This window comes from Poecilia formosa, unplaced genomic scaffold (genome assembly GCF_000485575.1).
Source record: "Poecilia formosa unplaced genomic scaffold, Poecilia_formosa-5.1.2 Scaffold64, whole genome shotgun sequence".
Classification (NCBI taxonomy): Eukaryota; Metazoa; Chordata; class Actinopteri; order Cyprinodontiformes; family Poeciliidae; genus Poecilia; species Poecilia formosa.
The window spans coordinates 323,371-339,425 of NW_006800003.1; the positions used below are offsets into that span (position 1 = coordinate 323,371).

General features: G+C 40.8%; 1 protein-coding gene across 5 annotated transcripts in view; it reads left to right on the forward strand.

Annotated features, from left to right (window-relative positions):
* pde7a (phosphodiesterase 7A) overlaps positions 1-15,094 on the forward strand; it is a 32,418-nt gene extending 17,324 nt beyond the window's left edge. Inside the window, exons 2-13 of one of the 5 annotated variants that reach the window (XM_016672686.1) lie at positions 1,263-1,323; positions 4,653-4,685; positions 7,687-7,773; positions 9,983-10,146; positions 10,262-10,325; positions 11,379-11,575; positions 11,665-11,796; positions 11,906-11,997; positions 12,082-12,226; positions 12,322-12,418; positions 12,548-12,628; positions 13,250-15,094. In XM_016672686.1, coding sequence (XP_016528172.1) covers positions 1,263-1,323; positions 4,653-4,685; positions 7,687-7,773; positions 9,983-10,146; positions 10,262-10,325; positions 11,379-11,575; positions 11,665-11,796; positions 11,906-11,997; positions 12,082-12,226; positions 12,322-12,418; positions 12,548-12,628; positions 13,250-13,476 — 1,380 coding nt within the window. In that variant the 3' untranslated portion in view covers positions 13,477-15,094. Of the gene's footprint in view, positions 1-1,262; positions 1,324-4,652; positions 4,686-7,683; positions 7,774-9,982; positions 10,147-10,261; positions 10,326-11,378; positions 11,576-11,664; positions 11,797-11,905; positions 11,998-12,081; positions 12,227-12,321; positions 12,419-12,547; positions 12,629-13,249 lie in introns of all 5 variants that reach the window. The other 4 variants (XM_007554499.2, XM_007554501.2, XM_007554500.2 and 1 more) reach the window with 4 other exon arrangements.
* Positions 15,095-16,055: the final 961 nt, after the last annotated feature.

The window sequence follows — 16,055 nt, forward strand, 5'->3', positions numbered from 1 at the left end:
CAAAGCACTCAGAGCAGATCATGCGGCAGTTGCAGCAACTATTAGTCTTTTTTATGATCTGTGTCATGGTAAAGATTGGAAAAATGATAGTTAGGTTGGCTAACGCTATAGCTGCCTGGCTAACACTGACTGCCTGACTTAGTGGGGCCGACACTTTCTCAGGGCCCTGAACAGGATTGGGACAAATGTGCTAAAAAAGTCTAAAGCTACGGTAGATTTAGACTAGCTTTTTATATATCTTAACAATTAACATAACTTTTGGTCACATTCGATGGATATTTGCAATGTTTAAATCATTAAAACTATTTGATTTCCTATTGGTTATTAGTGTTGACTTGATGTAAACAGACTTGGATGCATTTAACTATTAATTTCAGTGTCATTTACATTAAAACAGGAATGGCCTGTGTGCTGAGGAACATTTACGGTGTAAATGTAAACACACAAGATTGTAGCCAGAGGCTAATTTTCCTGACTATCTCGCATCACCGGCTGACGTCAGAAAAGGGAAGAGTTATTTATTTATTCCCTTTTTAATCTACACGTTACCATCTGTGCATTTGCAGCAGAGCTTTTTGACAGGCTTTCAAAGGGAAGTAAATCCAAGCCTCCTGGGTGGGGTCCAATTGGGACCGGTGTTTATAATTACCTTCTTGTACAACACCGCGTGTTTGTGGTCGCATTTATACTTGTGTGTGTGTGTGTGTGTGTGTGCGTTTCCTCGTTGCACATGTGTTTTTCGCATGACTGATAGCAGCGCCGTATCAGGCTGGTGATACGAAGCAGGAACATGTTTATCAGTGTAGCAGTGATGTATGCGCACGCTCATCTGCACACAGATTAGCAGCAAACGGAGCAGATACTAAGTACATCCATCTGAAAATGATGCCTGTATCGTTCTGTGAAAAAGTGCTTTAAGTTTGTTCTGTGTTTTCCCACATTTTACATGATTTCAAATCATTAAAAATGTTGACGTAAAAAACAAATTAGTTTTAAAAAGACGCCATTTTTACTTTAATTTGTAAATTAACAGTAGTAAAGCAGTTTCGCTTAGCCACAAGGCTAGAAGTCACTTTAATAGAACCTGTCCGACAGCATGAAGTAGGCTAAAATATCTCAAAAAGCAGCAGACGATGTGACACTGATACGAGTCAGTTTGAAAAGGGTCATAAAGTCATTTCTGGAGAAAACAAACAAAGTATTATCTTATTTTTTTTATCATGAACTGCCGATTACATCTGATTACATCTCTCTCTTTGCAGAGACGAGGGGCCATCTCCTATGACAGCTCTGATCAGACGGCGCTGTACATTCGTATGCTAGGTAAGTGTTTCCCTGTCCTCACCCTCAGACACACACATGAACACTTTGCAGATGTTAGAAATGTTTAGTGGTCGTTGTGTATTCCCAGTGGCTAGTTTATACAGTTTATATTTTAAATAACTTGATCCCTGCTTTTGTTTTTATCTCCGTCACACCAAGTTTGGTTTGCAACGCCGGGAGTCTTTTGGGTTTTATCAGATCTAAAGTACAGACTTTCCGCCCTCGCCAGAGTAAGAGCTGGTGTGTAGCTGGGCTGACTGGTGCTTTTCCACGTGCCTTTGTGTACATACTGTATGTGTGTAGCACCATCCATTTGCCCTGAGTGACTCCAACCGGAGTAAGCAGTTTAGAAAATGGAAGAGAGGATGGAGGACTGATAGATCTGCCAGTCAGATGGAGCGAAATGCGTCTCGGAAGGAGCTGGATCAGCAGCTGCTTCCTAATCAATAAGGTTATTGGGGATGGATGTGATTAGAGGCTGGTTATACCACTGCGGGCTGTCTATTTATCGTTGATGTGGGAGTGTGAAGGCAGCTTCTGTCCCTTAGTACAAACACTTTTTTGAGTGGAAGCAAGGGAATAATCGGAGAAGAGTCGCTCAAATGCTGACCTGCGAAGTTCAAACTGTAGAAGGATCTTACCGGGAAACAATAAAATTGAAAACTGTTTAACTTTTTTATTTAATCATAAGATCCATATACTTTTATACTTTTATTCTCCTCCGGCTCCATCATGATTTAACTACTTCCTTGTAAGTCAAACGCCTTCTTGCACAGTGGTCACTGCCGTAGATGGCTATTGAAAAGCTGTGTACGTGTGTGTGTGTGGTTTGTTACTCCTTACTCTGCCGCCTTCTAGCCGACCAGTGTAGCTGCACGTACTGGCAAGGTATTCTTCTTCAAATATACCCTGCCAGTAGTCTTTTGTAAATGTTGAATATTACATAAATATCTCACCAGCCCTTTTAATAGGAAGAGATTAACCTGGAAGCTCTTCGAATCCTGACCAAGGCATTTCTCTTCTTTGTGGTGTTTTTTTCTGGGACCTCCGGCTCCCTCTCTCTGTTCGAACCCATAAATGTTAGGCTTAAAGGTTATCAATTATGTGCCCTGTCTTTGGTTCATCTAATCACAACTTGATTTTAACATTTCACCCATCAGTATTTGGTTTTGCTTTTGGACACTCATTCAAAAAAAAAAAACAACTAAAAAAGCAACAATTTCACAACTGTTTTTGGTCTTAAGTCAACATAAAATAGAGGTTGCACCAAAATTGATTTGATTTTAAAATGCACTAAAACACTAAACTGTAAACTGTTTTTAGAAACCATATAGACAATCAGCACTTAATGTAGAATATTTCAGTCCTTATTTTAGTCCAAAAAATGTTGATTTATCATTTTAAGTTGTTGTAATTAAGTTAGCCTAGATCCCAAAAAAGCAAATCAGAAGCAAATTTTAGGGATTCTGCTTTGTGGACTATGTAGATAAAGGATGCTAATATTTTACTCAAATGACCAGAATATTATAAAAAAATAACAGCAGAGAAGAATCAGGTAAATTTTTAATTTACACATTAAAAAGTGTAAAAACTTTTAACACAGCTCGTGTCATTTTAGTTTAAAAGGCTGAACTGATATAAATCAGAGACCGTCATATAGTGTAGTGGAGCTAATATCTAAGTGGAGATGATGTTAGACGGGGCCTCTAAATGTCTCTCAAGAAAGGGAAAAACTGCAATATACGAGTTGTAAGTGGATTCTTAGGGTGTTTTAAAATCAGACAGTACAGTAAACTTGGTTCTATCAGGACCAAAGTTGCAACATTTGTTACAATTTCAGCTGGTGCGGTTCACTTTCACACTGCACTGTCAAATAAACCAGGTTCTCCCTTTTGCCTGTGGCGGCGCTCCACCACGAACCCCGAAAGGAAACGACATGAAAACCTCTGAAGAAGACACGGAGCACAACTGCCTTCTTTACATAATGTAAACAAAAATGGAGTGGCGTCGGATTTTGGTGGTTGTAGGATTTCTCTTTTGTCTTTGGCAAAAGACCACAAGGCATTTCTCCTGCTAGAGCCAGACTCGTACGTTTGTTTAGGTTGTATTTAACCAGGATGTCCTACGTTACAGAGTCTGTTCTGCTTTTGGAACGATATTCAGTACATTTGCCATCCACATATGCATTGGAACCGCGTCAGAGTTCACTTCAACCGAACCGAGACTTGGGTTTGCAGGTGGACCAGAGTTTGCCTGGTCAAACCGAACCAAACTTTCTAGACAAACAAACCAGTGTTTGGTTAAAGTAGACCAAATAGGACTGGTGTGTGCACCCTAGATCTGTATACCTCCAATTGAGTTTACTGATGACGACGCTCAGCCGTGTCACTGTTGTTTTTCTGGGGAATGCGCGTTGTTGAAATACACCGTTGAGCAACAAAAAGCAAAACGAGAAGAATGAGAAGGAGAAGCACAGAGAGCTCAGGAGTCAGAGACGAGGTCACATTTTCCTTAAAGAGTCTTGGATTTGGGCTTGTTTTCTGCTCACTCAGTATAAAATATCAATTTATATTTCAAAGTCTAAGTTTATGTTGACCACCTTGGTGGACGTGTGAAAAACTCTTCGAAAGGCAAATATTATTTAAAGAAAAAGAAATAAAATAAAAATCATTCCTGTGGATGATTTAATCCACTTAATCCTAGTGAGTCTGTCATAATTCATGCACGAAACGGCCACTCGGAGCCTTGGCTGAGCTGACTGAAGGGGTTTTTTAATCATTTTCCATGGCCAAGTATGACGGCAGTCTCGTACGTCATTGGCATAAAGCATCTGTGTCTGCAGGATTTTTTTATTTTTATTTTTTTTAGATTAAGTGGCGTGTGCGCAGGAGAAGCACGCTAATGCAGACTGGTGTTTGCCTGTGCCCGGCTTTAGCCGGCTAACTTAATGCTGATGTGCTTTCAAATAGCAGCACTCAGAGCTTTTGCCACATCAGTTATAATGACCTGACCTACATCCACCCCAGAGTACCGGCACTAATGCACCATTGGGGGTGGGGGGGAAACATGGACTCTGTGACTCTCAAAAACACACTAATCTCACACACACACACTCGATGTTGACCCGAAGCACATGTATCTGCACATGTGACAGATGTTTATACATACAAACACACACTCAGTGCCCAGGAATGCATGCACTCTTGTGTTTTTAGTTATCCATCGTTTCTTTTTTTTTTTTTTCCCCCCAGATCAAAGTCCTTCTCAACAAATTGTGAAGCATTGTTTATGCCTTGAATTGTAATTCAAAGTTTTTGGTATTTTGATAGGAGCTTGTGTAGTGTTCAAACAGCTGTTTGCAAGTAAGTAACGTGCCGGTTGTGGGTTCACATGCGTGCGACTTTGCTCTTTAATTTCGATGCACACATGACAATCTGACGTGCCATGCTGGGAACGTAACATTTCGATGTCTAGCTCCTTGATCAGTTAACTTCCATGTGCAGAGCCTTGTGAAAAGAAATACCCCTTAAGCTATTTCCACAATTAGTCACAACCACAAACATCAATGTTTTTACTGGGGTTTCTTGTGATAGACCAACACACACCAGTAAATTACTGACGATGAAGAAGAGAGATGCGTGATTGTAAACGGTTTTACGAGTAAGGATCTAATCTCTTTCTATAAAACAATGTGTCCAGTTTTAAACCGAAGCACTTTTTATTAACCGTAGGAAGATGATAAAAGTATGGCACAAACCTAAAATGGAGAACATTAACTAGAGAAACAGTCGAGGCCCATAGTCATTCCCGAGGAGTTGCAGAGATCCACAACTCGGGTGGGTGAATCGGTTGGCTGTTTCTTTTTAAGGGAGGAGTGATATAAGAATAATCTTGTTTGTGGATCTCTACTGACCTCGTACGAGACACGGCAAACGTGGGAAACGATTTCTCCATCAGGTGACAAAAGCTCGACTCTGCTCAATGCGCACCATCCTCATGGCGAAACGTGGGGCTTAGCACCATCAGGCTGAGGGAATGCTTTCTACTGCAAGCGACAAGGAAGTTGGTCAGTTTTTCCACATAGATTGCAAAGCAGTGACAAACCTTTAAGTGGGATATTGAGCCAAAGATGGCTCCAGAGCGCAAAAGCCCTGGTTCTTAACGAGTCTCGAGAGCTACACAGTAAAAATCAGCGACTCAGAGCTAAGGCGAAGATTTGACAGTACTAGCTTGATGCTCTGCTGCAGGTTGCTGCACTAGCCTACTGCTGCAGGTTCTGGTTGAAACGTCTTTTACAGTTCCTCATATTTTTCTAATTTTGACATATTTCCTCTCCGTCTTACTAAGCCTACATGTGGTGTGGCTCCTTTTCAACTCGCTCTTCCTTTGGCACAGAGGGCACAGGATGTGGTACACATGACCTCATGTCCTTATCGAAAGTTTGCTCCTAATTTCCACCCTCTGGCTTTCTCAAACTTAGCTCATAGGCCATTAACGTAATCGAGTATCAACCTTTGATCAAGCTGGAAATTGAATGCATTGAAACTTGATCTTATCCCCAATTTGTAGCAGGATTTGAAACTTGGTATTCACACTTATGCTATCTGACTGAATCTGAGCTATTTTGCAAATAATTGAGTCAGTTCCATCTCAAAACGAGTAAAGCTGGAAGAGATCTGCCTCAAGACACTTGCATCTGTTGTTGCAACAAAGGGTGGATCAACAGTACGTGGCCGTTTTTTAAAAAGATTTTTTTTTTTTTGCACTTATTTGCAAGTACGTGCTTCCTTGTGTTGGTCTATCGCACAAAACTTCAATTGGTTGTTTTTTATTTAGTTTTTTTTTTTACCTGACAAAACGTGGAAAGGTTTAGGGGCATGGATACTTTTGGGAGGCTCTGTAGAGCCTTGCCTGGAATCAACACTCTGGCATTTTGCTGCATCAGCGTCACAGCATCGTTCTGCCACCTCACTATAATCTCGCTCCTGACTGCAGTCTACATGCTGATCCGTCCGCCGTCCGTGGGGTCCAGCTTCGGAGCCCGCTCCGCCGCCTGACTACTAAAACCGGTCGTAGTTCGACTCCAGGTCGCCCTCAGTGGCTCTGGGTACTAATAGTAGAGCAGACTGTCCTGATATGGCACTGCATGCTCAGCTGTTCACTTCTCTGTCTGTTTCCTCTTCTGGGACATGGGAGTGTGTGTTTGTGTGCGACTGTTCCTGCATATGAATAGCACCCGCTAGACCTGGGTCAAATCGTACTTTCTGAAATCGCAGCTTCTGCTTGTTTCTTAATTTTCTGAGAATGCCAGCGTGATGGGTTTTACCATATTATTGACCTGGTTGTAGCTATTCCAATAAACAGATGCGTTAAAATTCTTCTTCTCATTCGAAGGGTTTTCTGTCAAATCTCCAAAGTAAAGGAAAACTGTATTTTCTGACAAGAACCGAAAGGCAACTTTTTAATTCATTTTTATTTGCAAAAATGTGTCAAACTTCAAATTAAGCTATTCACACATTTTTTCCTTTTTATTAACGCATTCAATAGACATTTGAATGCAAACATCTGCAGAATAACAAAGCTTACAGATTTATATACGCGTTTGGAGTGCAGTTTTAAAAAACGCCATTTGGTAGACAATTTCAACTTCATCATGAAATGCATTGTCGCAGCCCCAGACTGCAGCCTAGTTCGGCATAATGTCAAAGATCTTACCCGAGTTTAGAGTTCCTTCTAAACTCTAAATTAAAAACAATGATTATGACTATTTAAAATTTGCTATGTACACACAACTACAGTGCGTCCCACAGTTTTTCTTGCCTCTCTTCAAAAAGGGAAAACAAAATGGAGTCGAGTTTATCCTGGCAAAATGCAACAAAAGTAGTGAGGGGATTGTTACAATATTTATTTTTAGGCGTTTGTAAACTATTATGTGCATATTCTAAAAACAAATAAAACGGAAAAATAGTTATTTAACAACTCTGAGCTTTTCTTTGGATGTTGCCAGAAACCCAGGATCATTTAGTTTGGCTTTCCTTCAGGAGCTCTTTTAAATGGCACTGAAAAGGTTTAACATCCCACTGATTTTTTGTCGTTTAAATTTAGTGTGCGCTTGGTTTGTTCTCCTGCTCCGCACATCATCATGTGGTCAAGCCCGTCCTCATGGCACTTAAAAAAAAAAAAAAGGGATAAAATCATGTAAATCAGATCAGTCTTGAAATATAACTTCTAAGTAGTTCTTTTTTTTTTGTTTGTTTGTTTGTTTTTTAGAACAATGATGCTTTTATTTATGTAATTTTTTTAAAAAATTTTTTTTTGCACGGTACGAATCTTGAGGAAACGAGTGTTAATTTCTTCTAGGAGATGTGAGAGTACGAAGTCAGGTTGGATTTGAACCGGAACGCCGAAGCTCCCACCCCTACCTTTGCATAGACTTCCGAACTCTTCACAGTGAGTATGGACCTCAGTCCAGTGTCTTTAAATCTTTCCCCACTAGATCAAACCCATGACTGAACACCTAGAAAATATGTTTCCCATGCATTTAACCAGCCAAGCCACATAGGACACTCATCGTCGCCATGGATGCCATAATTATTTTTGATTATTTTTTATTTTCTTTTTTGGTGATGAATGTAAACATTGTGAGGCAGAATTACTAATGCGCGATAAACTTCACTGCTTTTTGCGAAAAAATAATTTGTGCACAGGTTTGAATTATTAATGTCCTTTGATGCACACTTTGGTCCAAAACGTCCACTCAGCATGATGCTACTTCCACCGTGCCTTGCAGTTGGTGTAATCTTTTTGGTTTTAAAGTGTCGCCTTGACTTCTCAGTCTTTTTCTCCAGAAACGTCAAGTCCAAACTAAGTTTCTCCAGAAACTTTACGGTTTTAGTTGTGGAGGAGGTGCTACTCTCAGTCCACAGTGATTTAAATCTCGATTAACTGTGTGGAGGATGACGCCGGTGATCCAATTGTTTTCAGCTCGTAGAGGGTTTGACATCATGACTTGGTCTGAAATAATTGTTCAGGTTAATCATGGTGACTTGATAGTTGAAATAATTGCCAAATAATTTAGTAGTCAGCTGTTAACTGGAGTATCCAGACTCAGAAAAAAAAAGCCATTTTCAGAGCAGTAATTTAGCCAAAACTGTGTAAAAATATTCACATTTTGCATTAAAGATAAAAAGAACCACCTTCCACTATCTAATTATTAACTGGTTAACCCCAAAAACATAATCAAAAGGTCAGTCTTGCACCCTAAGTGAAAAAGGGTTGTGTTTTTCACATGTTGATGTCAGAAGTGTGTATTTATCTGCAGATGTATCCTTTGCTACAAACGATGAAGTGTTCACTAAAAGAATGCCGTTATTGTATTCTAGGCAGTAAAATGTTTTTTTTTTATTATTATTTTAAAAAGGAACTGAGTTATTTGTTCATTTGCGTCTTTTAGCATATTTCTAATATTGTATAAAAAAAACGATTCTGGTGGTCAAAGAAATATCTGGAGAATGTGCCATTTAAAAAAAAAAAATCAGATTAATCGTCAAAACAATCGATAGATTAATCGATTCCTAAAATAATTGTTAGTTGCAGCTCTAATTCCTTTTCTTCTGATGTGATGGTTTTGGTCTGATGAGTGAAACCTGGACGTTGTAGGATTTTTCTAGTAGCATAAAATTAATCCTAAACACGCATCAGGTTAGCATTGGGTTTCTGTTAAAGCCCTGTCCTCAGTCCTTCAGAAAATGTATACGCTACACATAAACGCCGGTTCTCAGCCTGGAAGTGAATCTGCATAAATTAGCTCTACTATTCCTGCCAAGAGGATTGGTCTAATTCAGAGCCAGAACGTTGGCTGCAGCCTGTTAATTTCTATAAAAAGCATGTGGTTAACCAAACGTTGGTGAGGTGAACGGCTATATTGAAACCAGTTTGCTTAATTTTGACCCCATTTGGACTAGAGAAGATAAATTCAAACTCATTTCTAACAAAATCAGTCGGATTAGTGTATATAAACTTCCAACCGACCTATATGTCTTCAATGCGTGTTGCTTTAAATGATCCAAGGCTTTCAACTGGTCATTCAAGCATAACCTAGCATTAGGTCCATTATGGCATATTGACTGATCAAGCCAGCCTCTGATAACAAGAGTCGTTGGTTGGTTCCTCTTCTGGAAGTCTTAGTTAGGTGTGTCTTTGTTTAATGCGATCAAGAATTTTTTTTGTCAAACCTTTTTCAAATAGATGAGTTATTAAAATTCATTTAGATTTATTATTATTATTATTATTTTTCTCCTGCTGACATTTTGACCCCCAAAGTAATCCCACCTCCCGCTGACATATTTCCAGAGCACAGCCGCAGTTTGCACAGACCCTTCGCCTTTGCACAGTGCGTGTTTGTGTGTGCATGAAAAGAGAGAGACCACTGACAAAGCATGTCTGCCGTGTGATCCCAGACGAAAGGCTTACGAGTAGGCGGCTGTGTCAGCAGCGACTGTTTGGATATCGCTGTGTTGGTGTCGGATCCCCACCGAGGCCGTGCCCAGCCAAATGCTTCTCCAAGCCTAATGAGCTTCTGGAGGGTTGGGGGAGGGGGGGGACACACCAACAGTCTCATTCATATGTTGCATCGTTTGAGTAATATTTCTGTGTGCAGCGCGGCTGAGCTGCGGATCCTCGCCGGCTGACTCTGGTACTGAAAAGAGGGTCCACAGGCTGCTCAGCTTCCAGCGATATCTGCACTCGTCCCGCCTGCTGCGGGGAATCCCCCAGCAGATCCCCCTCCACATCCTCGACGAAGACTACAGCGGACAGGCTAGAGTACGATGCCCACCGTTCAGTAGAATAACTCAATACAACGTAAAGAAGTTTTTTGTTTCCTCCCCCTGCCCCCCCAGCATCTTTAACGTTATGCCTTCTCTTCTTTGTCTTTCAGTGCATGTTGGAAAAAGTTGGCAACTGGAATTTTGACATTTTCCTCTTTGACAAGCTGACAAATGGTGAGTAGAAGATGTGAGGTCGCATAAAAATAAAGAGGCTGTTTAAGAACCGCTACCAATGCTGCCATCTAGTGGACATTGTGTTTATCAATTAATCTTGTTTTAAGATTAACCTCCATATATGATAAAAGTCCCAGATTGAACATGGAAAACATTTTAAAAAATCTTTAACAATTTTTTTTAAGGTAATTTGTTTAGACACTGGTCTAAAAGCGAAGTTTTTTTTTTTTTTTTTTTTTTTTTTTTTTTTTTTTTGGTCTTTTCTGAAAATTTCACACTTTGCTAAACCATCTCCGAAAATACAGTGACATGCAGTTCTTTCAAATGTGTGCAGGTAATTTAGAGAAATGTCCCCAGAAAAGATAAAAAGTTTACTGTAGTTAACATTGTAAGAATAATTTTAACAGCAATAATTTAAGACAATAATGGGCTATATTTTTATGATGGGAATTTTGAAGTTTTTTTTTTTTTTTTGAAGATTTGTAAAACAATCCAATCTCTCCTTTGTTCATGTCGTTGTCTATTTTAGTTCAGATAACTTTGTTAGAGGTAATCTTCCAGCAGTAGATTAAAGTCAACTTTCTTTGAGTGATTAAATCAGCCCGAGTGAATAAACAGTCGGTTTCTAGTCTCAAATTAAATCACTAGATAATATATGATGTGCAGGATGGGTTTTTATTGGGATGCAACGTGACGGGTCAAGACAAAGCAGTGCATAATTTTGAAATGGCAATAAAATGTGTGGATTTCATATTAGAAGGGTGTCACATACAGAAGTCGCGTTTAATTTAATCTCAGTATGAATCCAGGTGTTCTGTGAATGTCTGAGAGGTTTGTTAAAGAATATTGGTGAACAAACAGCATCATGAAGACCAAGGAACTCGGCAGACAGACCCGGCAGGGACAGGATTAATAAGAGAAGCAGCCTGTGGTTACTCTGGAGGAGATGCAGAGATCCAATTACTTACAGAGACATTAAATCTAGCAGTTAATCAAATAAAGACTGAATGCTCACAAAAACCAGAAGCTAACTGTGCAACTCTTTCTGCACAGGAAACAGCCTGATCACCCTGACTCTCCACCTGCTCAACCAGTACGGCCTGGTGGACCTCTTCCAGCTGGACATGGTCAAGCTTTGGAGGTTCCTGGTCCTGGTGCAGGAAGACTACCACAACGACAACCCATATCACAACTCCGTTCATGCTGCAGACGTGACACAGGCCATGTACTGCTACCTGCAGGAGCCCATGGTGAGACAAGCAGCCGAAGCCTTTCACGTTTTATTTGCTAAGAAAAACGCGCCAAAACAAAGATGCCTGTGTTGCCGTTGTCCCGTCAGCTGTCAAAGTCTCTAACGTCGTACGACATCCTGCTGGGACTTCTTGCGGCTGCCACACACGACCTGGACCATCCTGGGGTCAACCAGCCCTTCCTCATTAAGACTGACCACTATTTAGCCACACTCTATAGAGTAAGATGCCGTAAACGTTACGAACTAACCCGCCTTAGTTGCCGTTCAGGAAATCGGAACTGAAATGGTTGCAACTTTCCTTTTTTTTTTTTTTTTTTTGATTAAACAGAATACCTCGGTTCTGGAAAACCACCACTGGAAGTCAGCAGTGGGTCTCCTCAGAGAGACCGGACTGTTCTCTCACCTGCCGCCTGAGGACAGGTAACCTGGGCAACAAATACTCAGGCCTCTCTGCTGTAGCGCTAAGACGAATGTCTGATCGTGCGTTTGTCTCTTTAACCACAGCATGAACATGGAGAGGGAACTGGGCTCTTTAATCCTGGCTACGGACATCAGCAGACAGAACGACTACCTGTCCAGGTTTCGCACCCACCTGGACCAGGAGAGCCTGTGCTTGACCAACGCCAGTCATCGTCACTTTGTCCTGCAGGTTGGATGCACGCATGCACACACACGCGCGCAGTCTCTAGCCTGTCGGCAGACGGGCGAGTTCTTATCCCGCTTTTCTCTCCATCTCCTGTGCAGATGGCTCTGAAGTGTGCAGACATCTGTAACCCCTGCAGACCCTGGGAGCTGAGCAAGCAGTGGAGCGAGAAAGTGACGGAGGAGTTCTTCGAACAGGGTATCTGTTGCATGGCATGTGTTGTGTTTGGCCACTTAAACTTTGTGCTTTTAGCTTTACTTTGTTCTAATTCTGAAACTGTTCGCACGTAGATGGTTTGACTTTTGACTTGTTGCTTGACTCGTGCAGGAGACATCGAGAAGAAACACAAACTTCAGGTCAGCCCGCTCTGCGACAGAGAGACGAACACCGTCGGCAACATCCAGATAGGTAAGGGTGGTGGATACGAGTGATGTTTAATTCAGTTAAGTTTATTTGTGTCACGCCTATCCACAACAAATGTCGTTTTAAAACGTTTTACAGAAAGTTGATGTCAGGAGAGAGAAAACGTTTGTTAGTTGGCAGCATTATCCCAGCCGATGCCCCACCAGCATGTCATATTAATCTGGGGATTTTAATGATTCATTTTGAATCGGTTCTTTCTCAAAATTTGAATTTGTAAATTTTCTGTCATCGATGTTTAGTCCAAAATCATAGCAGACTCAAAGGTTTGCATCCATCCCTACGAATATTTGGTAAATGTGCCTCAGCAAGTTGCAAGGAAGCTAACAAACTTCTAGCATAATTCTGACTGAATGTGTCAGCATCTTAATGCCTGAGCTGTCTAACTGAAACATTGGAAGCATATTTACATGCTTGTGTTGATTAGAGAAAATCCGCAGTAAATTTAAAATAATTCACCCATAAAATAAAGACCTGCTCAAATCCATCCAGCTGTCATGAGGCGAGAAGTCAAATGCATCCGTAATGTCCGTTCTGATGATGAGTGCGTATAAACGGGGGGGTCCGTAAATGTCCTAGCTAAAGCCTCTGCCGATCTGTCGCCTCCAGGCTTCATGACGTACGTGGCAGAGCCGCTGTTCGGAGAGTGGGCCCGGTTCTCGGACACGCGCCTGTCTCAGACCATGCTGGGTCACATGGGGCTGAACAAGGCCAGCTGGGGCGGCCTGCAGCCGGAGCAAACCGCCGTCTCCGAGGAGACGGAGCCGAGCGCGGCCGGCGCCGACGCAGGAGGAAGCCGCTCCAAAGAAATACCTCAGGGAAGCAGAGAATCCTGACACTCCTTGTTTGCCCTTTCACTTCAACCTCCTGACCCCTGACCCCAGGGGCCTCATCCACACACTGAGGGCAAGTGGAGCTCCCACCGCCGGCCCGGCCTAATTTGAACACCTTGTTGATATGTTGTTGCTTTGGCCTCCCATCACAATAAACCACTGATTTTTCTTTTTTTTTTTTTTATTTAATTTATTTAATGAAAAAAAAATTTTTTTTGGCATAGAGCAATACATAGATACCTCATTTGGCAACTGCTGTATTTTCTCTTATTTGCTTTATTTTATTTATTTGAGGACTGTATTTTTGAGGCATTAACGACTAAATATGCCACTTTTTTTGTTGTTGTGGAACGTTAAGGTGAAAGCAGTATAAACTGAAAACTTAATTTCGTTTTTTTTTTTGAAGTGCCATTTGAAAACAAAAAAATAAAATAAAATAAAAAAAATTTGACGGACAACTGGAGTATTCGGAGACCCTCCTGAGACTTTTTCAGTTTGCCGTGTTGCATTTGTACTGAAGATTCTTCCTTATGTACAAAAAAACGAGAGAAAAAAAGAAATGTGACAAGCCCAGTCCTTCTGCTGCCTCTGAGAAGACTGTTTACGCATCTCCATATTTGTTGTACTTTTTGTCTTTTTTTCCTTTTGAACTGAAGCGACTCCCGTCGGCTCCACAGTTTGCCTTCGAAGCACAGGCATACGAAAAGAAGCGAACCACTCGATTGAACTGTTGTCCCACTGTTGAAGCCATGAGCTGAACTTTATTCAAAACAAACCAGATGCCATATTAACTTCACCTGTGCTAGCGTGTGTTCCTGCACGTCGTCTACCGGAGAGGGCTCAGACTCTCCCAGATCTCACCTGGATCGCCACTCCATGCAACTTCACTCGCTCAGGGTTTTTACCAGTCTTTTATTTTATCCAGCGAATGACGGGGGGAGGAGGGGGGAGACGGAGGTGGCTACAGACGATGCAGGGTTGTTTCTTTTTTTTTTTCTTTTTCTTTCCCCTGTTGGTTTGGATAAACCGAAGGAGACTCCCTCGGCACAGAATGTCTCTCACGGCCACATGAAACCTGACGGACTGCTCGACTGATGCCTTATAACTATGCACAAACTATGCTAAGTGACCAAACCAACTCCTGTTCCCATCAAGTGCATGGTGTGCTTGTTTGTGAATGCACTGTCTGACGCCCTTTGCTTTTTTTCTTTTTTTTCCTGTTGTGAGGAATAACTCCAGCTTTTTCTCTCTTCTTCCCCCCCCTCCCCCCTTCCTTTTTGTACGGATACGGAACCAGTCGAGTGAATCAAAAACATTCCATTCCTTTTTTTGTTTGTTTGTTTGGGTTTGTCCGTTTTGATTCTGTACAGTGGCACAGGTTGTGTTTGTGTTGAAGCGTTTGGAACGATAACAGGTGCTTTTCTTACTTTAGCTGATTTGTATTTTGCTGTAAAGTGCTGTAAGACTGTTGATACAACTGTTTACAATTTGTTGCGACAGCCATTTTTGGGAAGACTTCAGTGTCGAGCCAGATTTTTGTAAAGGCTTTGCTGTATTGACCTTTTTGATACATGCTTGTTGCAGTTACAATTTGAATAATAAATCCTGTTGATGAATTTTCCATGAGTATTCAGTTTAATACTTCTGCCTCACAGAGGTTCTTAGAGATCCTTCCAACTTTTTTCTTTAAACAAACTTTGTTTTTTGTCCTCCTTTGCTCTGACTTCTTAAGCTGTTTTATGTAACCTTTATTTATGCAGCAAGATCCCAGACTAGAAAACTCCCTTTCCGAGGGAAATTTGGCCAAGAAAGACATGCAAGTATCGGTTACAAAGTTAAACACAATCAAACCACGAACAAAATGGATTAAAATTTAAGATTGCAAGCAATCTAAATTATTAGTTTCATGTTACGGAGTTGGCCTCAAAGATTTAATTTTGATATAGAAGCATTCATTCTCTCATTTTTCAGTCATTCTGCAGCTTCTTCCAAACCAGGGGAGTCGAGTGAACAATGATATTTTAACAAATTTAATAAATGAGTGATCTTTCAGATGAAGATAACCTTCGCAATCTGCTTTTGGCTTTAAGATGTATTTTGTAATATGATCGCACCTTGACAAAAACGGTTTAATTGAAATGCAATTAATGTAAACCTCCAAACTACATGAGTCCTGTGGACAGTTTTCATGATGTGCTTCATGGTTCTGATGTAACATTTCTCCATTTTTATTGGCACAGCTTTTCACTTATGTTCAATTTAATAGTTGTAAAATAAGTACTTATTTTGCCATGTCACATCTAGGTGCATTTGTACAAACGGTTGCAGAAGGATTAGACAGCTGAAGCTCAGCCATAATGGATGAAGTGAGGGACTCCAATGGGCCAGTTTTCTCCATAGTTAGAGATTTCCCTGATCACTTTAATTCCACTTCTACAAACTTAAATTGCAGGTTTAAAATCCTGTAAAAATACATCAAATTGAAGTTATAAACAGTAAAAATAGTAGCTTTTTCACAGCCCCGTATGTGAAATTATCTACACAGAAAATATGACTATTAAATATTCATTAGTCTTCCTAGA